This window comes from Suncus etruscus, chromosome 1 (genome assembly GCF_024139225.1).
Source record: "Suncus etruscus isolate mSunEtr1 chromosome 1, mSunEtr1.pri.cur, whole genome shotgun sequence".
NCBI lineage: Eukaryota > Metazoa > Chordata > Mammalia > Eulipotyphla > Soricidae > Suncus > Suncus etruscus.
In genome coordinates this window covers 63,870,701-63,895,059 of record NC_064848.1, presented here as the reverse complement: position 1 = coordinate 63,895,059, position 24,359 = coordinate 63,870,701, and the positions used below count along the sequence as shown (strand labels likewise).

The 24,359-nt window shown below is 42.2% G+C and overlaps 1 protein-coding gene and 1 non-coding gene across 2 annotated transcripts in view; one reads left to right on the top strand and one right to left on the bottom strand.

The window, feature by feature from the left end:
* The window catches only part of GLDC (glycine decarboxylase), a 109,954-nt gene that overhangs the window by 84,360 nt on the left and 1,235 nt on the right, over positions 1 to 24,359 (bottom strand). The window contains exons 2-3 of the mRNA XM_049776121.1: positions 22,653 to 22,672; positions 3,863 to 3,998 (exon numbers count right to left, since the gene is read on the bottom strand). Of these exons, the coding sequence (XP_049632078.1) occupies positions 3,863 to 3,998; positions 22,653 to 22,672 (156 nt within the window). The remainder of the gene's footprint in view (positions 1 to 3,862; positions 3,999 to 22,652; positions 22,673 to 24,359) is intronic.
* On the top strand, positions 22,649 to 22,754 carry LOC126026297 (U6 spliceosomal RNA). Its single transcript, XR_007501602.1, has one exon. It is a non-coding gene; the product is annotated as a U6 spliceosomal RNA (small nuclear RNA).

The window sequence follows — 24,359 nt, the reverse complement described above, 5'->3', positions numbered from 1 at the left end:
GAAACAAAGCCCAGAGTCCCATCTTTCCTCCTCTTCAGTTAGCCCATCCTTCCTAGGACTGAAGAAACAAATACCCTGACCTGTTCTCAGACACCTTTGAAGAGACAGCATCTGCTTGTCAAGAAAGAGCCAAGAAAGAGCATAGCATTGAGATGTGACTCTCTCTTTCACTACTGAAAGAGCAGAAAGAAATGGGAAATAGAGGAGCATGAAAGTTGGCCCAGAAATATCAAGTTCAGGGGCCGGGCCGTGACGCTAGAGGTAAGGTGCCTGCCTTGCCTGTGCTAGCCTTGGATGGACCGAGGTTCGGGGGTTCGATCCCCCGGTGTCCCATATGGTCTCCCAAACCAGGAGCGACTTCTGAGCGCATAGCCAGGAGTAACTCCCGAGCGTCAATGGGTGTGCCCCCCCCAAAAAAAGAAAAAAAAAAGAAATATCAAGTTCAGGAAAAACAGTTTCCAAATATGCAACCAGGGTAGCTGAAGTGGACAGGGACAGAGGTACAAATTCATCCACACCTAACCCTGGCCACGTGCTCCTAAAGAACTTGTCTAGGAGGTAAGAACACAAGTGTTTTTCCATTTACTTCACACCTTCTTTTAGTTCTATCAGTCTGTTTGCAAAATACACATATTCTATTTCCCTACAAAGTGCTAAGTAATAAAACTGATAAACTGATAGGGGGCTGGAGAGATAGCATGGAGGTAAGGAGTTTGCCTTTCATGCAGGAGGTCATCAGTTCGAATCCTGATGTGCCCCCCCCCCCCCCCCCCGCCTGCCAGGAGCAATTTCCGAGCCTGGAGCCAGGAATAACCCCTAAGCACTGCCGGATGTGACCCAAAAACCACCAAAAAAGCAAACAAACAAACAACTGATAGTAAGTTGACATCAGTTAGCCTGATATTGTTCTGACACTAACATCTTTTTCAGTCACGGAACTCATAATAATAAGAAAGACCCTTTCTCGGGGCCAGAGAGATAGCATGGAGGTAAGGTATTTACCTTTCATGCAGAGGGACGGTGGTTTGCATGCATCCCGGCATCCCATATGGTCTGCTGGGTGTGACCAAAAAAAGAAAAGAAAGACCCTTTCCCCTTTGGAGCTGGAGCACGGTGGGTAAGGAATTTGTTTTGTTATGTGACTAATCTAGGTTCAATTCCCAGAATCCCATATGGTCCCCAGAGCCTGTCAGGAGTGATTTCTGAGAACAGAGTCAGGAGTAACCCTTGAACACCAAGTGTGTGCCCCCACCCCAAAGGGAAGACCCTCATCCACTCTTGGTAGAAATGTCAACTGGTCCATTCTTTATGGAAAACAATATGAACCCTTCTCGAAAAACTATGAATTGAGCTTCCTTATGACCCAGAAATTCTACTTCTTGGCTTCTATTCCAAGGGTCCACAAACACTATAAAAGGAGACATTGACACACCTAAGTTCATTGCAGCACTACTCACAAGAGCCAAAATCTGGAAACAACCCAAATGGGGAAAAAAAAAAAAAAAAAATATATATATATATATTGGTTTTTGGGTCACACCTGGCAGCACTCAGGGACTACTCCTGGCTCTAAGCTCAGATATTGCCCCTGGCAGGCAAGGGGGACCATATGGGATGCTTGGATTTGAACCACCGTCCAAACGCCTTGCCTCCATGCTATCTCTCTGGCCCCAAAAGGGGAAAATATTATATATGCAAACAAGTTCTTACTTAATAGAGATAGGAACACACAAATTTTGTAATGCAGGGTGCCTTACAACCTGAACATTGTCATAATGACCTGGTTCGGCCTCAGAAAAACGAGCATTGTCCATTCACCCCTGAACCACGGATATGAAAACAACCAGAGTTGTCTATAACATCACCAGGAAACAAACCTCTACCAAGGAAGACCCTACCACTGCTCTGGCATCGACTTATTCCAAAGAGGGTTCTTTTACACCCACACAACTTAGCAACAGCAACAACCTGCTTTCAGGGCAGGACTCTCTGCATTGCCCTCTAATGGTGAGGTGAAACCAGAGGATGCGCCACATCATCCTGATTTTGACTAGGATATGCACAGAAATCAGGATCTCTAACTATAGAAACCTGACACCAACAACACCAATTGTGCGGAAAAATTTTACTGGGACCACAAAGAATGACTCAGGGATTGGTCAACCTAGTATACCTGGAGTCCAGAGTTGGTCTTATGCCAGAAAACTTCAGGGGTAAGGTCTTCTTGTATTTAGGGCAAGGCTTTTCCTTTCCATTTCCCCCATATTTTGCTGGGCCTATGCAAACAACAATTGCCACTCTCACATTGTTTTACTATTTTTCTTTAACTCTTATCCTTTAAAAAAAAAAAGAAAGAAGAGCTTACTAAACCTTTTGCTAGTGCTTTAATGAGTTCATTGGTGATTCAATAATTTTCAAAGATTGGGGTCGGTGAGGTGGCGCTAGAGGTAAGGTAGACACCTTGCAAGTGCGTGTCCCATATGGTCCCCCCATGCCAGGGGCAATTTCTGAGTGCTTAGCGGACCACTGGTCTAGAGTGTCAAGGAGTTAAGTTAGTCAGAAAGGGGCAGAAACAGAATGATTCCTCATATGTAGAACATGAAAAAACAAAATAGAGGATTAACAAACGTGCAAAGGCAATCTGGTCTTCAGTAGGAAACTTAGAGGGGGTATTTAAGGATATATATAGGACTCAGTGAGGTGGGAGTAGGGAGACACTAGGACAATGGTGGTGGAAAATGAACATTCCAGTGGAAGGTATGATGCTGGAATATTGTATTCATGAAACTCTATCACAAACAGTATTGTAAGCTTTTGTACCTAAAATAAGATAAAATAAAAGTGAAGAAAGGGCTCCTATAACATTGATCAAAAACAATAGAACAAAATTCTAACCCTATCTTCAAAGAATAAAACCCTGAATCTTCCTCCATGCAGATCTGATATCTTGCTTAAATCTGCTATTTTTGTGAGTGTGTTTTTTAGGTGATTTTTTTTTTTTTTTTTTAGTTTTTAGCTTTGCAGCCACACCTGGTGGTGCTCAGGGATTACTCCTGGCTCTGCACTCAGAGAACACTTCTGGCAGGCTCTGGGACCGCATGGGATGTTGGAGATTGAACACAGGTATTTTGTGGTCGGTTGTGTGCAAGGAATATACCCTACTCATGTGCTATCTCTTTGGCCCCTTCAAATCTATTTTTGTTTGCTTGTTTATTTGGTTGTTTGGTCGGTCAATTGGTTGGTTGGTTGTTTGCTTGGATGGCTGCCTGGTTTGGGGCCACAGCCAATGGTGTTTAAGTGCTCATTCCTCACTCTGAGTACAGGAATCACTCCTGACATGCTCAAAAGACATAGGGTTGCCAGGGATTAAAGAACCTAAGTTGCCCAAGTATAGGACAAATGCTCTACCCACGCACTGTACTATCACTTCACCCTCAAATATGCATTTAAAGACAAAACAGACATTAAGTCTTGAAGAGAAAGTAGAAGAATCACATTCACAATTTAGAACTTTAGAACTATGTAATGCAAGAAACATGGGAAAAAGCAGAGCCACCGAGATGGCTCAAAGATCTAGAGACACTGCATAGCTCCTTTAGCTCCACCGATTGTAGTCCCCAGCATCACAGAGGATTCCCTGAAACAAACAAACAAGTGGGAAGAAGTTCCTAGTGCCCTATATTTGAGTAAAGAAGATATCCAAGCCAGAGAACTTCAGAGGTAGATTCCTGAATGTGAGAAATAGAACCAGAATGTCAGTAGAAAAGACTTCAGACTCCAAACAAAGGTGAGGCATGGGAAGAAAGGGAGAATCATTCAAAATATATCAGAGGGCTCCTGTTTTTCATTAATAATACATTACCATCCAGAATTTTCCAGTAAGTTCCGCAAAATTGTCTGTGGCACTGAGCAGTTGTAATAGCCCATACCAATATATGATCTCCAGATTTGGTTTTTGCTGGAAATGGCACGTAGAGTTGCAAGGATTTCATTTTCACCTGGATGTGGAAAAAAGAAAATGAATATTAGAGAGAAAGAATGTCTTTTTTTTTTATTTAAACAACTTTATTACATACATGATGGTGTTTGGGTTTCAGTCATGTAAAGGAGAAAGAATACCTTAAAATAACTTTCAACTTTAGTTTGAGTAGGGGAATAGCTTAATAAAAAAAATAAAATCCTTCTGGGACTGGAGAGATAGCATGAGGTAAGGCATTTGCCTTTCATGCAGAAGGATAATGGTTCAAATCCCGGCATCCCATATAGTCCCCCGTGGCTGCCAGGGGCAATTTCTGAGCATAGAGTCAGAAGTAACCCCTGAGCGCTCTGGGTGTGACCCAAAAACCAAAAATAAAATAAAATAAAATCCTTCCAACCAACAATAAGTACTATATGTGAATATATGCAAAATCCCAAGGCCAGAAAACTAGTACTAGTACAGAAAACTAGTACAGAAAACTAGGCACTTGCTTGTTAGGGGCCTGGCCTGATTCTATCCCCAACATACATGGTTTCCTTAATACCTTATTCTCTCCAAAAATCAGTATTGAACAAAGTCAGTAGTAGCCCCTAAGCAATGCTAAGATGAGCCAAAACCTTTTCACCAAAAGAAAAGAAAAAATATTGAAACACCACTTATTTACTCCACAGTAATTACAGTTTGGTTCCACCTAATTGTTCTTTTGTTTGTTGTTGTTGCCACAGCTGGCAGTACTCAGGAGTTACTCCTAGCTCTGCTTTCAGAGATCATTCCTGGCAATGCTCTGGAGAACCAAATGTGGTCATCCACATTTGCAAAGCATCCAAAACTACAGTATTCCTTCCTATAGTTCCTCCTGTAATCTCTCTAGTCCTCCCTCCCCCAATAATTGTTTTCTAATCCTATTCTTTTGGTATTGCTTTCAGAACTGTCCTTTTGTTTTGGGGTCACACCAGCAGAGCGGCAGAGCCCAGGAGTTATTTCTAGTTCTGTGCTCAGAAATTGCTCCTGGCAGACACACGGGACCATATGGGATGCCGGGATTCGGAATTACCATCCGTCCTGGATCAGCTGCGTGCAAAGCAAACACCCTACCACTGTGCTATCTCTCTGGCCCCCAGAACTGTACAATTTTAACTACGTCTTTTTTTTTTTTTTTTGGTTTTTGGGTCACACCCCGCATTGCTCAGGTGTTACTCCTGGCTCCATGCTCAGAATTGCTCCTGGCAGGCTTGGGGGACCTTATGGGACCCTGGGATTCAAACCAATGACCTTCTGCATGAAAGGCAAACGCCTTGCCTCCATGCTATCTCTCTGGCCCTAACTTTGTCTTTAGCCTAGATTCCTTCTGTACCTTTTACATTTTTTGTTATATAACACCAATTGAATATTCTAATTCTCAGCAAAATATAGTCTTCTCTTTTAGTTTACCTTATAGCAACTTGAGTGTAAAACACAACCTACATTTTTCTCTAAAATTGTTCTAATTGAAATGTCTTCTTAAAAATGGTCCTTCTTTGCACTGGAGCAGTAGTACAGCAGATAGGTAGTTTGCCTTGCATGCTGTCTGCCCAGATTTAATTCCCCATATGGTCACCCCAGAACCACCAGGAGTGATTCCTGAGTGAAGAGCTAGGAGTAACCCCTGAACATCACTAGGTATGCCCCTAAAATTGGTCCTTCACATAAAATTTAAAATATCATTTGTAAAAAGAACAAGCTATACTTTATAAATAATAAGCTATAAGAGACATATCATATTGTTAGACTTAATTAACAAAAAAGAGAATAGGGCTTGATGGATAGTACAATGGGTAGGGCGTTTGCCTTGTACATGGCACACAGGGTTTGATCCTCGGCATCCCAGATGCTCCTCCATGCCTGTCGGGGTGATTCCTGAGTGCAGAGCCTGGAGTAACCCCTTAGAGCTGCCAAGTGTGGCCCAAAAACATAAAAGAGAGAATATTTTTATATCCATTTTATGAGTCTCTAATTTGAGGAGTGACTGGGGGTGACCACATCTGGCAGTAATCAGAGCTTACTCAGGACTCACTTCTGCTTTTTCTTGGGGACCATATAGTGCTGTGAGTCAAATTCATGCCTACTGCACACAAGGTGAAGGAACAAGTACAAGGATCTTTGTGGTGGTGAAATTGCACTAGAACTTTGGAGGTGATACTCTGAATCTTATACCTGTATAGAAGTGTGAGTCTATGCTATTAAGATTCTAGGGCCCGGAGAGATAGCACAGCGGCGTTTGCCTTGCAAGCAGCCGATCCAGGACCAAAGGTGGTTAGTTCGAATCCTGGTGTCCCATATGATCCCCCTGTGCCTGCCAGGAGCTATTTCTGAGCAAACAGCCAGGAGTAACCCCTGAGCATCACCAGGTGTGGCCCAAAAACCAAAAAAAAAAAAAACAAAAAAAGATTCTATAGTACTGTTAACTAATGATTAATCTATTAAAGTACTTTACTTCTAGGGCTAGGAAGATAGTACAAAGTGCTAGAGCACATATTTTATATGCTGGTTCCCACAATTCAAACCCAGGAACTACAGAACTCTCTGACCACTGCTGAGAGCACTGCCCGAGCACCAATTTTTTTTTTCAAGTACTGCCAAGAATGCCCCCAAATAAACTAACAACAAAAAAAAAAAAACTGTCATTCATCTGGCTTCCGGTTTCCTCTTTGATTCTGGAGACCAGCTCTTGCCAGGTATAGGGTTTGGGGAAGCCCCATACCAGAGCCTTTCTCCCTATTCTCCCTAGCCTGGGGAGTGCTGGGAGGCTTGGCAGGCCCCCAGCCGTCCTTGTCTTTTTCCCCTGACTCCAGGCCTTCCCTGGGTGCCAGCTCAGATGGCCAGAAGTGGGTTCAGGTGGACTCTTAGTGGTCCTCATGTTCCCCCCTCCCTCCATACTCCAGGGGGGATGTGCATGGGGAGGAGGGCGGGCAGACAACTGGCTTCTGGTTTCCTCCTTGATTCTGGAGACCAGCTCTTGCCAGGTATAGGGTTTTTCTCCCCTGGACTTCAGTCTTTCCCTGGGCACCAGTCTAGGTGGACTCTATAGGGGTCAACAGGCTTTCCCCCTATCTCTCCCTACACTAATGGGAATGTGCTCTGGGAGGAGGGCAGGCTATTCTAGCATTGGTTTATGTTGGGACAGTCAGTGGAAATTTTTTCTCTTTGTTTTCATATTGATAGTATTGTGTGCATATATCCATAATATCTATCTTATATTGGGACCTTGATACTGCCTTACAAAGCTCATTTCTAATATTTTACTGCCTCAGTCCCAACCGTTACTTCCCCCCATCCTCCCATGTAGGTGCAGGTAATGACATGAAGTTTACCACATAGAGTGATAAGTGCAGTTAGAGAAATAACTACACTAAAAACTATCATACCAATGTGAATGAAAGAGGGAAAAAGAAAGCCTGTCTCAAGTACAGGTGTGGTGGGGTGGGGAGTAGGTAGATCTGGGAAATTGGTGGTGGGAATCCTGCACTGGTGAAGGGGGGTGTTCTTTACATGACTGTAATCATACAACTACAATTATACTTGTAATCATGGTGTTTAAATAAAGATAATTAAAAAAAACTTTTGTGACTGTTTTGTAGGAAGAATCCAGGGACTGAGAAAAATCCTTGAAAGGGTATTATTATGAGCTCAACTCTCCAATGTCCCACACACACTAGAATGATCTAACTATGTATAAACTATGTATAACTATGTAGATATCAAATACTCCTCAATTGGCCATCTTCATGGCTTGGATTTTACAATCAATCTTAAATTTAGTTTAAATCATAGTCAATAGAACAACCTGTCCTCAACATTAAGAGTAGGGAGGGTGCCTAATCGTGCTTCTAAAAGTGAGAATGAGCGTGGGTGTCTTTTCCCATTCACTCACCCATTGCTCATCATAATCAAACTTTCCAGTGTGAAGCTAAGGCAGGACATTCTGTGACATGAACAGAATTAAGCTACTTCTTATAATAAAAATCAGGACTTCAAAAAAAACAAAAACAATCAGGACTGCAGGCTTTCCCTGATATATTTAAGAAACAAAGAATTACCCCTGAGAACTGCCAGATGTGGCTCAAAAGCATAGATAGATAGATAGATAGATAGATAGATAGATAGATAGATAGATAGATAGATAGATAGATGATAAATATATACATACTAGGTACACCTACACATATGTACATACTAAGATAGATAGATAGAAAGATAGGTAGGTAGGTAGGTAGGTAGGTAGGTAGGTAGGTAGATAAACAGTTGTGGTCTATGAGTGTAGCTTAGAATATTTCTGGCAAGTATGAGATCCTAGGTTTCATTTCCAGCACATACACACACACACACACACACACACACACACACACACACACGTGAAACTTAAGTAGCCTAATAATGTGAATTATTTGAAATACTTGTTCATTGGCAACCATCTATCATAACAGCTAATGATGGTAAGAATCAATGGACAAAGAAAAAAGAAGATGTGTCCAAGATCTACTTGCTCTACTTATCTGAAATGGAAAACAATAAAGCTGAGACACTAAGAGGAAGTTCCTGGCCATGACTGTTCTAACTAAAAATTCAAATCCTGTTCACACAACACATGTAACAGTATATTTGGTAGATTTATATTCCTTCCTTGAAATATAAATATTGGAAGGAATGAGGATATACCTGGTGGTACTCAGGACTTACTCCTGGCTCTGCACTCAGAAATCATTCCTGGAGGGCTGGGTGGACCATAGGGCTGATGAGGATAGACCCTGGGTCAGTTATATGCACCCTACCTGCTGTACTATCATTTTGGCTCTGGAAAAAAAAATTTTTCCAAACTCCCCAGCCCCCCAAAATGGTCTGGGATCCTTAAGTTCAGAATGGTATTCTTTATTTACCCAACTCACCTTGTAAGAAAAGCATTATGAAAAGAAGCAATTGTGTCCTCTAAACCTGGGAAGGGATGAGGCCCAATAAAGTTGTATGGACAAAAGGAAGAGAGAGGCTCCACTCAGCAAAAACCCCACAAGCAGGGCACAATTCTCACACTTCCTTCTACTGTCTATGTGAGGCCCTGGATTAGATTCCTGACACTGTAAATAAACAAATCACTTTTCTTTCCAGTGTAACAAGCAGAGCCTCTCTCTGTGAGCAGGCCTGATCTGATAACTATACTCTTGAATGTGAACTCTAATGAAATAACAAGGAGGCGATGACACAGAAGGAAAAAGGAAGCATCCGTTAAAAAAAAACACACTTGAAAGATCTGTGGCTCTCCAAATAATTGCCTGCAGTCTGGCAGGGCTAAAAGACCCCGGGCATTATTTGGTATTCCCGGCCCTGAGAGCACTCACGCAATCCTTCAGGAATCTAAGCAGCAAGTTCTTTTCTTGTGGAATAAATGCTGGCTGCCGACCTTGTTTATTCGCCTGCCTGAGAGCATTGCATAATGTCCTGGTCCATTGAACGAGAACAGAGTTCAGTGGCCTGGGCACCACTTCCTAAGAATCCACAGGTGGGTTTCATTCTGTTCCTGCTTCTCAGAATTTAGAATGATGCTTCCTCCTTTACTGTGCTATAGAACAATCTTTCCATTTGCAACTTCCTTGTCACTTATGCTGAAAGAAATTTGCACCAATCATCACCACAAAATTTACTTTATGACCAGCCAATTTTGCAATAAAATACTTGGTGTCATATAAGACAACAAGATTTTAATTACACATTTTCATGAATTGTAAAAAAAAAAAAAAAAATCAGTAGAATTGATAGGTTGTCTAAGTAAAAAACAAAACAAACAAAAAAAACCTGCTAAAATTCATACAAAGGTGCTAGAATGATAGCTAAAAGAGATAGAATGCACGCAGGAGGTTAGGTTCAATCTCCTAGTCTCTTGAATACAGCCAAAAGTGATTCCTATATATTGTACATTGCTAGGTATGGCCCCAAATAAAACAAGGCAAAAACAGGACACAATTTTTTCTACCCTTACACCATGATTACAGACAAAAAGCCCAACACATTTTTGGTCTCAGTTACATGAGAAAATGTACCCAGGCTTTGTATTTGTTTCATGACAATCAAATAATATTATGCCCTAAAATATTATTAAAAATATTTATATCACTTATCTTTTATATATAAGTATATACCTATATATTATATAAAACATATGTATATTATGGCATAAATGTATTTATATATAAATATATATACATCAGACAGATAGTACAGTGGGTAGGATGTTTGCACTGCATGCAGCCAAGCTAGGTTCAATCCCAGCATCCCATAGGGTTCCCTACTCCCCACCAGGAGTGACTCTTAGACACAGACTGAAAGTAAGCCATGAGCATTGTATGGTGTAGCATATAAACCAAAATTGATATATGTACATATATGTGTGTTACTGCTAACAGAATATCTCAGGGACAATTCTGAATAAACTGATTAGAAGGATGAAGAAATAACAGTAGTGAAGGAACTTGCTTGCTTGTGGCAAACCTAATTTAAATTCTTAGCACCACCAAGAGAAATTCTTGTTTTGGGTGTGGCCCAAAAACAAAATCAAAAAAGAAACAGACGGAAACAGGTAACTGCGGTAGCCGGAAATAGTAGAGAGGTTAAGGATGCATGCCTAACATTTTGAGCACCACATGTTTCTATCCCATACCCCACGTATCCCTGGATTTAGTCATGGAAGCCTCCAGTACCCTCTGGTTGGCTCGAGTATCCCTAATACTATAGGGCACAAGCAATATCACATTTTCTGGTCCTTGTGCTGAACCAGTTACCCAGTTGGCTAAAAACTATCATCTGATTTATGAGGCAGAAAAGTTAGTATGGTGTGAGGGTGTTTGCCTTGCATGTGACCCACTAGATTTGATCCCAGCCTGGCCTATGGTTGTCCCCATCTCACACACCCCAGACCCTCCAGGAATGATCTCAGAGCACATATACATGAGCTGGCCAGGCATGGTCCAAAAACCAAAAGAAGATTGCTATTTGGGTCCTGCCTGGATGTTCTGAGCAGAACTGGGACCTCCTGAAAACCAAGCCCCACCCTCATCTTTGGCCCCAACCCCCAATAAAGAGGCACTGGGAACTGGGAAAATAGTTTGGCTTTTTCCTGTGTATCTCCTTGTGCTTTTGACAAAAATTGTCAAAAAAATAACATAAAAGTGTTCCTGATTTGCTTTTCTGTTGAAAGCTAAACGTTAAATTGAAATGCTATGTCCAGTATATGTCCTCCTTGAAGTATGTGAGTGCAGATACCTACCAGATCCACAGCAGCTAGTTTCTACAACTTCTGAAAGCCCAGCACCACTCAGCTCCCACTCAGCCTCTGCCACTCCTCAGCTACTGACCCTCAAAAGATACTCAAAGGATAGGTAAGGAAACATCAGGACTGTAAACAAACACATTCACATTTGAAGTTGCCCAGAAAGGCCTTTTTCTGCCAGAGGCTAAAGGGCAAACTAGGATCAGGATGTGAAAACAAACTGCTTTTGGCTTCAAGAAATAGTACAGTGGGTAGGGTGCTTGCCTTACATGCGCTGCCCCGAGTTGGATCCTGGCACCACATATGGTTGGTCCCCTGAGCACGGCTAACTATGACCCAAAAACCAAACCAAACCAAACCAAATGAAACAAGCTACTTGGGAAACTGTGGGTTGGATCAAGATTGTCAATCATTATAATGTCAATCTTCAGACAATGAAAGACAGTATTGGTCAGTTTTCTGATGTTCTAGGAAGGCAGAATTGAAACAAATTCCATCCTAATGTGTAACATTTCCCTAATCCCAACTAACTGACTGCAGCATTCCTCTCCCTCCCCCATATCAGCCTGGTTTAAACCCACTTGCCTAATCCTTAAGACACATTTTCTCTTATTTGTCCAATAGTCTCTTCGCCTATCAAAGGAAATTTTCACAAGCAAAAATTGAGCCACAGGTTGTGTTCAGTCTAGGAAAGCAAATCAACCATTGCTCTGTGCAGTACAGAATATGCCACAGAAACTCCTCAAATGGAAAACGCTTTCAGTGAGCCAGGGTTGGAACTCAATGTGAAAGCACTTGCCTGGTAAGTAATAATAGGTCTTGGTCCAATCCCTGACACCACAAAAAGAGAGATATAGATGGGTGTTGAGCTGGAAACTTTATTCCTGAAACTCTGTCATTAACAGTATTGTAAATCATGAAACTTAAAGTTAAAAATGTTAATTTAACACATGTTTTTATGAGTGACTAAGGAAAACCCCTTTGAGAATAAGGGAGGGTGCACCCAGCTGACAGGATGAGGTGGGGAGTCAGCGCCACACATATGCTAATTAAAGTCTTACACAAAGACCAGGTCTTGTTCAATCCTCAGCAACCAATATGGTCTCCCAGTCCTGCCAGGTGTTGTCCCTGAGTATAGTCAGAAGTCCTAAAGAGAAATAGGTATGGACCAAACCAAACATACACACACACGATAAAAAACAACACACCCATCTCAAAGAGACAGCTCAAAAGGTTGGAGCGCACATGCAAGAGGCCATGGTTCATATGGTTCCCCAGCACCACCATTAAGTGGCATCCAAGGGGCCGGAGAGATAGCATGGAGGTAAGGCGTTTGCCTTTCATGCAGGAGGTCATCGGTTCAAATCCCGGCGCCCCATATGGTCCCCCGTGCCTGCCAGGAGCAATTTCTGAGCCTGGAGCCAGGAATAACCCCTGAGCACTGCCGGGTGTGACCCAAAAACCACAAAAAAAAAAAAAAAAAAAAGTGGCATCCAAGGGGCACCCAGTGACACCCAAGCTCTGAGCCTGTCATTGCATTTAGGCAACTCTAGGTATAGCTTCCCTCCCCCCTCCCAAAATAACTCACCTCATTCAGCCCCTCATTAGGAGTTAGTCCCCTCCTCCAAAAACCCTCCACTCTAAGAAGCTCAGAGCCAACGAGTTTCTGTGGCTCTTTGAATGTAAATCGTCACAGGGCGGGCTGAGCACAGTCCCTCCAGACACACAGGTTTAAGATTTTTGCAGTAGGGCTAGAGAGATAGCATGGAGGTAAGGTGTTTGTTTGCCTTGTATGCAGAAAGAAGGTGGTTAAAATCCCAGCATCCCATACGGTCCCCTGAGCCTGCCAGGAGCGATTTCTGAACCCGCCTCCACGCAGGGGTCTCAAACTTGCAGCTCTCAGGCCGTCCGTACAACATTTTGTGACCCTACCCTAGAGGAATCTTTTTTTGTTTTGTTTTGTTTTAGTTGTTTGGGTCACACCCCCCAATGTTCAAGGCTTACAACTGACTTTGCACTCAAGGATCACCCGGACTTTGCCTCCTGCGATTCGCAGGTAAATTGAGTTTGAGACCCCCCTGAGCGCTGCTGGGTGTAACCCAAAAACCAAAAAAAAAATAATAATAAAATGTTTTTTGCAGTAGCGCTAGGAAAACTAGAATAGCAATCTCTCTGTGGGGAAGGATGCAGTTTTATTTACTTCTTGGGTTTGATTTGCACTACTTTCTGGGAGGAGCCTCCTCCACCACTTCCCTTCATGCTAACTATGAACACTTACTTGTTTAAAAAAAAAAAACATAGTTTGGCATGTAAGGCACTACTTGCCTAACATAGCAAACCTGGGTTCGATCCCTAGCACCACATAGGTACCTCCAGGCCCCCAATCCCCAGTGATCTTTGAGCACAGAGCCAAAGTAAATTCAACACTTGCATGCATGAATAAGGCCTTGGGTTCAATCTCTGGTATCACAAAAGGGGAAAAAAAAAAAAAAAGAAAGAAAAAAAGATGGGGGTTGGGAAGTGGAGGCAGCTGAAAGCATTTGGAGCAAACGCTTTGCAGGTAAGGGACCTGAGTTATATCCCTGGCACCGATTGCTACCCCCACACCCCTTAAAATTGCTGGGAGTTGCCCTCTCTATGAGAGAAAGACAGAGCCAAATACCATTGCAATGCATATTTATCTGGGAACACCAATTGACCTATGTCATCAGACCAAATGGTCAATTTGAAATGAGAATCAGAGTGGAGATCCTGGTATTTGTTTTTCCTCTTTGTTGCCCTCTGGGTACATTGTTATAGCCAGCAGAGCAAGAAGGGTATGTTCTAAAAGTAAATGCAAGCAAGTTATCATATGTGCAGGAAAGAGATAAGTATTCAGATTAAAGGAAAATGGAGAAATTTATAGGTCAATCCTGAATCTCATAACTACATTTATAATCTCTTTATGTGCAGGGGCAAAGTAAGTCAATAGTCTTTGAGCAGGTGCTCAAGAAATATAGGTAAATCAAAATGAAATTCACCTAAACTCCCACATACAGGCAGTTTAATGTCTCCAATAATCCACTCATCATGAACTCGTATATACAAAGTATACTTACATTTAGTTCAGCTCTGTCCCTAAAAAAGCATGGGCTTTTTGGAAATCAGTATCTATTAAGCAAATTCTGTACAACAGTGCAACACAAAAACTGACAATATTTTCATAATTTCAAATTTTGTTTCCATCTTAACCAAATGAGGCTCTAAGAAGTCTTAGTTCCTCAGTCTACATTTCTGTAAAAATACTTGGGGGGTGGGTGGGCGGAGAGATAGAGTGGTAGGTAGGACATTTGCCTTGCATGTGGCCAACCCAGGACAGACCCAGGTTCTGTTCCTGGTATTACATATTGTCCCCTGAGACTGCCAGGAGCAATTTCTGAGCACAGAGCCAGAAGTAACCTCGGGGGCGCAGAGTGATATTGTACAGCACGTAAGACACTTGCCTTGCAAGCTCTGACCTAGTTTTGATCCCTGGCATCCTATATGGTCCCCAAACACCCTGAGCATCACCCAAAATACTCCCCCTCCAAAAAAACTTGTTCTGATGCTTGAGTGTCACAGGATCTTCTGCCACCCCCTTCCCCACCCTCCATCCTTACACACACACACACACACACACACACACACACACACACACACACACACACACACATTTAGCCTGAGTAGTCAAAGTGCCACTGGTGAGGCAGAAAGGAGACTGTCAACAGAGATAAAAGAGCAGGTAAGGATTTGATCCCTGGCATCCAAAGCCTACCAGGAATGATTCCTGAGTGCAGAGCCAGAAATAAAACTTAAGCATCACTGGGTCTAGTCCAAAGAAAAAATGAGAGGCAGAGAGACTGTCAACTAAAATAAATATTTCTGCATGAATAAAAAGAGAACTTTACATTTTTTTCCAATTTAAAATTTCTGGAGCTGGAGCAATAGCACAGTGGTAGGGCATTTGCCTTGCACTCAGCCTACCCGGAACGAATCCAGGTTTAATCCACGGCATCCAATATGGTCTCCTGAGACTGCCAGGAGCAATTTCTGAGCACAGAACCAGGAATAACCCTTGAATGCTGCCAGGTGTAGCCCAAAGCCCCAAAAAAATTTTCTTTTCTTTTTGACCCACACCCTATGGTGTTCAAAGGTTTCTCCTGGCTCCTAACCCAAGAATCTCTTTTGGAGAGCTTGAGGAACCCTATAGGATGCCAGAAATCTAACCTGGGTCAGTGGTGCACAAGGCCAATGACAACCATGCAGGAAGGTTAATTTTTCAATCTAGGGAATACAGGGAGGAAGAAGTTAACGAAGTATGTCCTCAGCAACTTTCCCACCTCTCCATAAAGAAATTTACATTTAAATAATAGAAAGTGACAAAGTATTTTACTTTTTTTTTTTTGTTTTTTTTTTTTGGGGGGGGCCACACCCAGCGATGCTCAGGGGTTACTCCTGACTGTCTGCTCAGAAATAGCTCCTGGCAGGCACGGGGGACCATATGGGACACCGGGATTCGAACCAACCACCATTGGTCCTGGATCGGCTGCTTGCAAGGCAAACGCCGCTGTGCTATCTCTCCGGGCCCAAGTATTTTACTTTTAATGGACCCATGGCTATCCCCAGCATCCTGGTAGAACAAAAATCACATTTAGACTTGGGAAGTCTGAGGCAGGAAATATTCTAAGTATGTGAGAAATTGCAACTCAAGAGATAATGATAAGATCAGTTGTTTAGAACATGCCACAGGGGAGGGGGGGATGTGAGACATGGAGCAATAGCACAGTAGATTGCCTTGCATGTGGCCAACCCAGTTTGATCACCAGCATTCCATATGGTCCCCCAGCACTACCTCTAGCACAGGACCCTGAGCACTGGCCCAAAAACCAAACCAAATAAAAAAGATGCCTCAGGGCCTGATCTCTGACTACTAGTAGCTAATAACTGGCCAATTCTTCTAATGGCCTCAGCAAAGGGCTTTTAGTAAGGGGTCATTTTCTTTTCAAGATGACTCAGAAAGATTGTGAAAATTCCCTTCTGACTAAATTTTCACCTACAAAAGTTAGAGTACAGAGGCTGGAGAGAGTTCCACTGGGAGAGCATTTGTCTTGCATATGGCTGACCCAGATTTGATTCCCGGTACCCCATTTGGTTTCCTGAGCACCCCCAGGAATAATACCTGATCACAGCCGGTGTGGCCCCAAAACAAACAAAATGTTGGAGCACAGAAATGCCTGCAGGATGTTGTCACCTACCCCAAACTTCTGAATTGATTGGTAATTGATTGGTAAATTGAAATGGTAAATTGCTCATTCCCAGGCTGGTAATATTAGACAAGGGGCATCAAGACAGCTCAATGGGCAGATCGCATCTTTCACAGAAGAAAATCCCAGATTTGATGCCTAGCATTTCATGGTCCTCAACCACTGCCAGAGCTTGTTGTATCCAAAAAAAAAAAGTAGACTAGACTACCTCACCTGAGGCCAGATATATTACAAATATATCTATATTTATTATAGATATATATATAACAAATATATGTTACAGATTATATTTGCCTTGCTTGTGACTAACCCAATTCCATTCCAGGTACCAAATATGTACCACCACCAAATGTGGTCCCTGAGCCCAGAAGCAGAAGTAAGTCCTGAGCATAACCAGGTATGACAAACAAACATCCCCCAAAACAAACATCCCCCCCAAAAAAGTCCTCATGAGTAAGATTATATTTATAATATAATTAAAATAATTGTAATGGCATTGAATATATTTTGAAGTTAAATTAAATATAATTGTTTTGGTTTTGCTTTGGGGCCATATCTGGCAATGCTCAGCCAGAGCCTGGCTCCGGCTCAAAAATCACTCCTAGCAGTTGCTTAGGGGACCACATGGAATGCCAGGGATTGAACCTCTCTAAGCAACGTGCAAGGCAAACATCCTACCTGCTATACTATCTCTCCCACCCCTGTGAATTAAAGTATATTATGATTTCAAATAAAAAGTTAGAAACTTGAATACTAATATAATGGGTACGGCTTTTGTACCCGACCATCAACTTATACCCAACTCAGAACTCTCAAAGTGATCCTTGAGCACAGAAGCAGGAGTAAACCCTGAGCAACTCTCGGTATGCCACCTCCATCCCTTCCCCTGCCCCACCCAAAAAAACCCTCAGTGCATTGAACAAAGTAAATCTTCAGACAACATCCAAAACTGTGGTAGACAGTTTGGCTATAGGTATTAGTCTGGTAAACAAGACATAATAATACTTTTCCATAAAGCTTTCCTAAGCCCATGGCAAAAGTTGCTCTAGTAAGTTCAGGACAGCCTTTAGCTTTTCATTTGATTAAATTTCCTTTATTTCCACAGTTGCATAATGAAAATCCACCAAAATTATCCTAGTAAAACACTGCAGCATTAATTCATATAAGCTTGGAAGAGTCAGGAATGTCAAAAAGAAATATGGAAGCATTACTTTTCCAAACTTAAATTATATTACAAAGCTATAGTCATTAAAACAGCATGGTACTGGAATAAAGACAGACCCTCAGATCAGTGAAATAGACTTGAGTTTCAGAGAATGTGCCCCATGCATACAATCAATTAATTTTTGATAAAGGAGCAAGAAAGCCTCTTCAACAAGTGGTGTTGGCACAACTGGCCAGCCACATGCAAAAAAAAAAAAAAAAAAAAAAAAAACTCAGACCTTCATCTAACACCATACACAAAGGTCTAATCCAAAAGAATTAAAGACCTTGATATCAGGCCATAAGGTATATAGAACAACACATAGGTAAAACACTCCATGACATTGAGACTAAAGGCATCTTCAAGGTGGAAACAGCACTCTCCAAACAAGTGGAAGCAAAAATAAACCAATGGGACTATATTAAGCTGAGAAGCTTCTGCACCTAATAGGTGTATCATAGTGCCTAGGATACAAAAGTCACCCACAGAATGGGAGAAACTATTCACCTAATACCCATCAGATAAGGGGCTAATATAGAAAATATACAAGGTACTAGCAGAACTTACCAAAAATAAACAAACAAACAAAAACCATCTAACCCCATCAAAAAATGGGGAGAAGAAATGAACAATTTCTCAAAGAAATACAAATGGCCAAAAGACACATGAAAAAATGCTCCACATCACTAATCATCAGGGAGATGCAAATCAAAACAACAATGAGGTACCATCTCACACCACAGAGACTGGCACACATCACAAAGAACAAGAACAATCAGGGCTGGCAGGGATGTGAAGAGAAAGGAACTCTTATTCGCTGCTGGTGGGAATGCCATCCTGTCCAGCCTTTATGGAAAACAATATGGAGATTCCTCAAAAGACTGGAAATTGAGTTCCCATATGATCCAGCTATACCACTCCTAGGAATATACCCTACGAATACAAAAACAAAATACAAAAATGCCTTCCTCACACCTATATTCATTGCAGCACTATTTACAATAGCCAGACTCTGGAAACAATCAAGATGCCCTTCAACAGATGAATGGCTAAAGAAACTGTGGTATATATACACAATGGAATATTATGCAACTGTCAGGACAGATGAAGTCATGAAATTTTCCTATACATAGATATACATGAAATCTATCATGCTGAGTGAAATAAGTCGAGGGAGAGAGATAGACACAGAATAGTTTCACTCATCTATGGACTTAAAAACAAAACAAAACAAAAAACATTATTGGGGCCGGAGAGATAGCACAGCAGTGTTTGCCTTGCAAGAGGCCGACCTAGGACCTAAGGTGATTGGTTCGAATCAGGCATCCCATATGGTTCCCTATGCCTGCCAGGAGCTATTTCTGAGCAGATAGCCAGGAGTAAACCCCTGAGCATTGCTGGGTGTGGCCCAAAAACAAACAAACAAAAAACAACAACAAAAAAAAAGACATTATTGTAATAATGCCCAGAGACAACAGAGATGAGGTCTGGAAGGACTGGCTCTTAATGTGAATCTCACCATATAGAGTGGTGAGTTTAGTTAGAGACATGACTACACTAACTATCATGGCAATGTTAATGAGTGAGAGAAGCAGATGCCTGTCTCGAAGACAGGCAGGTGGTGGGGAAGGAGGGAGCTGGAGGCATTGGTGGTAGGAAGGTTGCACCGGTGAAGGAGGGTGTTCTTTTTATGACTGAAACCCAACTACAATCATGTATGTAATCATGGTTCTTAAATAAGAAATAAAAATAAAAAAGGAATGGGCAAGGGTATGCCTGTCACAGAGATTGAAAATCCTTGAAGCATAAGCTGACCATATTCCTGGTTGAAAAATAACTGACATACAACATGCTGTCCAGGTGTCCTTGGGGTGAGTTCAGAGAATGTCCAACCCCACTGGAGTGGCAAAGTCACCACCTGCAGCTGCATTTCACAACACCCCTGCCTTTGCTCACTGCCCTCCATTAACCATTTATTAAAGATCATCTAAGTGGTGTGGCATAGAACATTAAGTTCTCACCTTAAGATTCCTTGTGATGGGCCCGGAGAGATAGCACAGCGGCCGTTTGCCTTGCAAGCAGCCGATCCAGGACCAAAGGTGGTTGGTTCGAATCCCGGTGTCCCAAATGGTCCCCCGTGTCTGCCAGGAGCTATTTCTGAGCAGACAGCCAGGAGTAACCCCTGAGCACTGCCAGGTGTGGCCCAAAATCCAAAAAAAAAAAAAAAAAGATTCCTTGTGATATCTTACCCGATCAGCTATAATTGACTAAATGGGACCTTAGGGGTCTCCTTGTTCACAGTAGTCCTGAGGATGTTCACAGTAACCAATAGATACTTCTGTGAAAATTACAAGTGTGTTCATTTCAATCTTGACAGCTTCTGTGAAGTTAGGAGCTAGGTCAGTTTGGCTAACTTGAGATGATTTATTGGGAATACTGCACAGTTATGCTTTAGTTGCCTATTTTTATAGTTGAATGTGATTGGCTTTGTTCCAAAGTGAAGTACTTTATGGACCAGAGAGATATTAAGGGGGATGAGACTCAAAGGACTTTGCCTATAAGTAAATGTGCTATGGCCCATATGTGGGACCATATATGGTGCTCAGTTTTTTTTTTTTTTTTTTTTTTTTTTGTGGTTTTTGGGTCACACCCGGCAGTGCTCAGGGGTTATTCCTGGCTCCAGGCTCAGAAATTGCTCCTGGAAGGCACAGGGGACCATATGGGATGCCGGGATTCGAACCGATGACCTCCTGCATGAAAGGCAAACGCCTTACCTCCATGCTATCTCTCCGGCCCCATGGTGCTCAGTTTTTTTTTTTTTTTTTTTTTTTTGTTTTTTTTTTTTGGTTTTTGGGCCACACCCTGTGACGCTCAGGGGTTACTCCTGGCTATGCGCTCAGAGGTTGCTCCTGGCTTCTTGGGGGACCATATGGGACGCCGGGGGATCGAACCGCGGTCCGTCCTAGGTTAGCGCAGGCAAGGCAGGCACCTTACCTCCAGCGCCACCCCGGCCCGGTGCTCAGTTTTTAAATGAGTTTACTAATTTCCCTAAAATATGGCATAATGATAAATCCACTAATGATTTGTGCCCCAAGGGAGGAGGGCATCTTGTCATGACAAATGCCCCCTATTCTTCCCTGGGTCTATCAGGTCACTCCAGCCTTTATCTACTGTTCCTGCAGCAGCCTCTCAGTCTGAACCAGATATTTGTTCATGCCCTGCCCTAAATTCACCCCACACCTCCCCTCCACTCTCTTTCCTTTCCTATCCCTTGCAGTGAACCTGGGTTGCCACACTCATGCTGTCAGTACATCTCTACATTCTCACCAGTCTATTGGTATGTACCAGAGTAATTTCAGTGATCGAGTTTGTACATGCCTGATGCTGGGTACTTCAGAATCTCGTGTGTGTGTGTGTGTGTGTGTGTGTGTGTGTGTGTGTGTGTGTGTGTGTGTGTGTGTCCCAGGTCTTATGCAGGCAAAGCATGTACTATGCCACTGAGCCTCATTTCACTTCCCAATCCTGAGTGTGGATACTCTAAAACTTCAGTCAGGCCAAAAGTTTCTTACTTTTGTTTTGGGGCCACAAATGGCAGTGCTCAGGGTTACTCCTTGCTCTGTACTCAGGGATCATTCCTAGAAGGGCTCAGGGACTACATATGGTGCTGGAGATTGTAGTGCTGGTTGTTCCCCTCTAGTATCACTCTGGCCCAGAGTTTCTTACTTTGTACACGCAGACCCTTCCAAAAGAAATAATGAAAATAATGTAAACTAGTGACTGGGAGTCCAAACAGTGGAGCTGAACTGCCTGAATTTAATTTCTGTCTTCATCGATTACTAGTTTTGACCTTGGCAGGCTATTCATCTTCATTAAAACAGAGGTATTGGGGCCGGGCGGTGGCGCTCGAGGTAAGGTGCCTGCCTTACCTGCGCTAGCCTAGGAGACGGACCGCGGTTCGATCCCCCGGCGCCCCATATGGTCCCCCAAGCCAGGAGCGACTTCTGAGCGCATAGCCAGGAGTAACCCCTGAGCATCACCGGGTGTGGCCCAAAAACCAAAAAAAAAAAAAAAAAAAAAAAAAACAGAGGTATTAAGGATACTTACCTTATAGTGTTGCATTAAAGATCAAATAAATTAATACATGCAAAGAACTTTTGAAAGTGAAAAAAGTACACAACTTATGGAAGAGACTCGGCTATCTCTGTGTTCCTTTGAGCTCTCACAATATTCTTTTTTTTTTTACTCAGCAAGATTCATGTAACTCAAATACAAAATATTTTTAAATAATAATAATGAAAAATATTGGGCTGGAGAGAGATAATATAGTGGGTAGTGTTTTCCTTGGCTAACCCGATTATGATCCCTAGCATCCCAAATGGTCCCCAACTACTGTCAGAGTTCCTAGATGCAGAACCAGGAATAACCCAACTATGGCTGAATGTGGTCCAAAAACAAACTTTAATGATAAAGAAATTGAAATAAATAAAAACTATTTTAAAAAGGAAAAAAGATTCATATATCTTATTACAGTTTCCTTGGTACATTAACAGAAATTTCAGAATTTCTTTGGTGCTGAATTCCTCTCTGACTACCAAAGTTAAGTGAACTTACCTAGGTTAACTAGAATAAAGTAGAACTAAGTAAAGAAGATTTAAGTAAAGATGAGTTAAGAGTAGAGTTACGGGGGGCCGGAGAGATAGCATGGAGGTAAGGCGTTTGCCTTTCATGCAGGAGGTCATCGGTTCGAATCCCGGCGCCCCATATGGTCCCCCGTGCCTGCCAGGAGCAATTTCTGAGCCTGGAGCCAGGAATAACCCCTGAGCACTGCCGGGTGTGACCCAAAAACCACAAAAAAAAACAAACAAACAAAAAAAAAAGAGTAGAGTTACGTACTCGCTTCAGCAGCACATATACTAAAATTGGAACGATACAGAGAAGATTAGCATGCCCCTGCACAAGGATGACATGCAAATTCGTGAAGCATTCCATATTTAAAAAAAAAAAAAAAAAAGAGTACAGTAACTAGAGTTAAGTAAACTTAAAAGTTTACTTGAGGGGCCAGAGAGATAGGTGTTTGCTTTGCACACAGCTGACCTGGGTTTTATATTCAGCATCTCATATGGTCCCCTGAGCCTGCTAGGAGTAATTTTTTAGTGCAGCGCCAGAAGTAACCCCTGAGTGTTGCTAGGTGTGGCCCAAACCCCCCCACTCCAAAGAAAGTTATTTATTTGAAACCAGGTCTGGCTAATGCTGTTAGCCACTACTCAGTGGAAATGCTAGGCCTGGCATCCTGGCACTGTTCCTCAGGATCCCTGGTGTCACACAACAAAATGTGATCTCTGCTGTACCAGAATAGGACCCAAGTAAGCCTACCAGTAATAAGTTTGTGAATAATGTAACTAAGTGTGTGAATCCAAAAATAACAGTAACAAAAAGAAAAAGGGAGGGGAAAGTAAATAAAATTTAAATGTAAAAAGATTATAAATGGTTGTACTGAAAGCTACGTGCATGATCCTGCCTTGCCTCAGGAACACTCATTAACTATGAAAGTGCCACCTAAAAGTAAAACATTGACGTTTTCTGACACATTTGCACACAACTACACCAATGCTACTCTATCCCCCACAGGATCTCTTCAATCTTTGAGTCCACTTAGGGCAAGGAGGGAGAAGGAGATGCCTGACTGGGCAATACTTTCTGTGTCATCTCAGATTAACTAGATGAAAACAACTCAACATTTCACACATTCTACAGGGTCAAAAGTTTATACTACAGTTGAAAATTACTTATCAGGATTTCACATCTACTGAGGAGAGATGAGGAGAGGGAAGAGAGGAGTGGGGAGAGGAAAAGAAAAAGAGAAAAATTCTTCATTATTTTAATTATTCAACTGGAACCATACAACTATTTGAACTAAAATAGGTAGATAACTAACACATTTCGCAAGTTCTAATGCACATAAAGGGCATTTTATTTTAATGGATATCATAAAAAGGACTGACCTAAACAATCTCTAATTTTGAAATTTTCAGGAAGGCTTGCATGACTCATAAGTACAAATATTCAACTATGGTTTGCTTTGAAAATAATAAACTATAGGGGCTGGAAAGATAGCACAGAAGATAAGGCATGTGTGGTCTCTCCTGGTTTGATCCCATCAAAATGCTGGGTCCTCTGAGCAGTGCCAGGAGTGACCCCTGAGCCCAGAGTGAGAGCAGCCCCTAAATGCCAGAGCTTTAGCCCAAAAAAACAAAGGAAAAATACACAACATGAGGGGCTGAGGAGACAGCTCCAAAGTCTGGAGCATATGCCTGGTATGTGGAAGCTATGACTTCAATTCCCAGCACCATAAAGTCATCCAAGCAGAGCTTGGAGGCCCCTCAGGCCCACAGCATTACTCGTACCCCAGCAGCTCCCAGGTGAATGTTGCCGACAATGGCTCCCTGAATATATCTTGGGAGATTCAAAACTAAATTTTATAAGAAAACATACAACAGAGGCCAGAATTGTGATTCAAGCAGAGAACAAAGTCACCCCACCCAAATAAAAACCACATAAAACAAGTAGAACACACTTGCATGTGTGAGGCCTTGCCCTGGG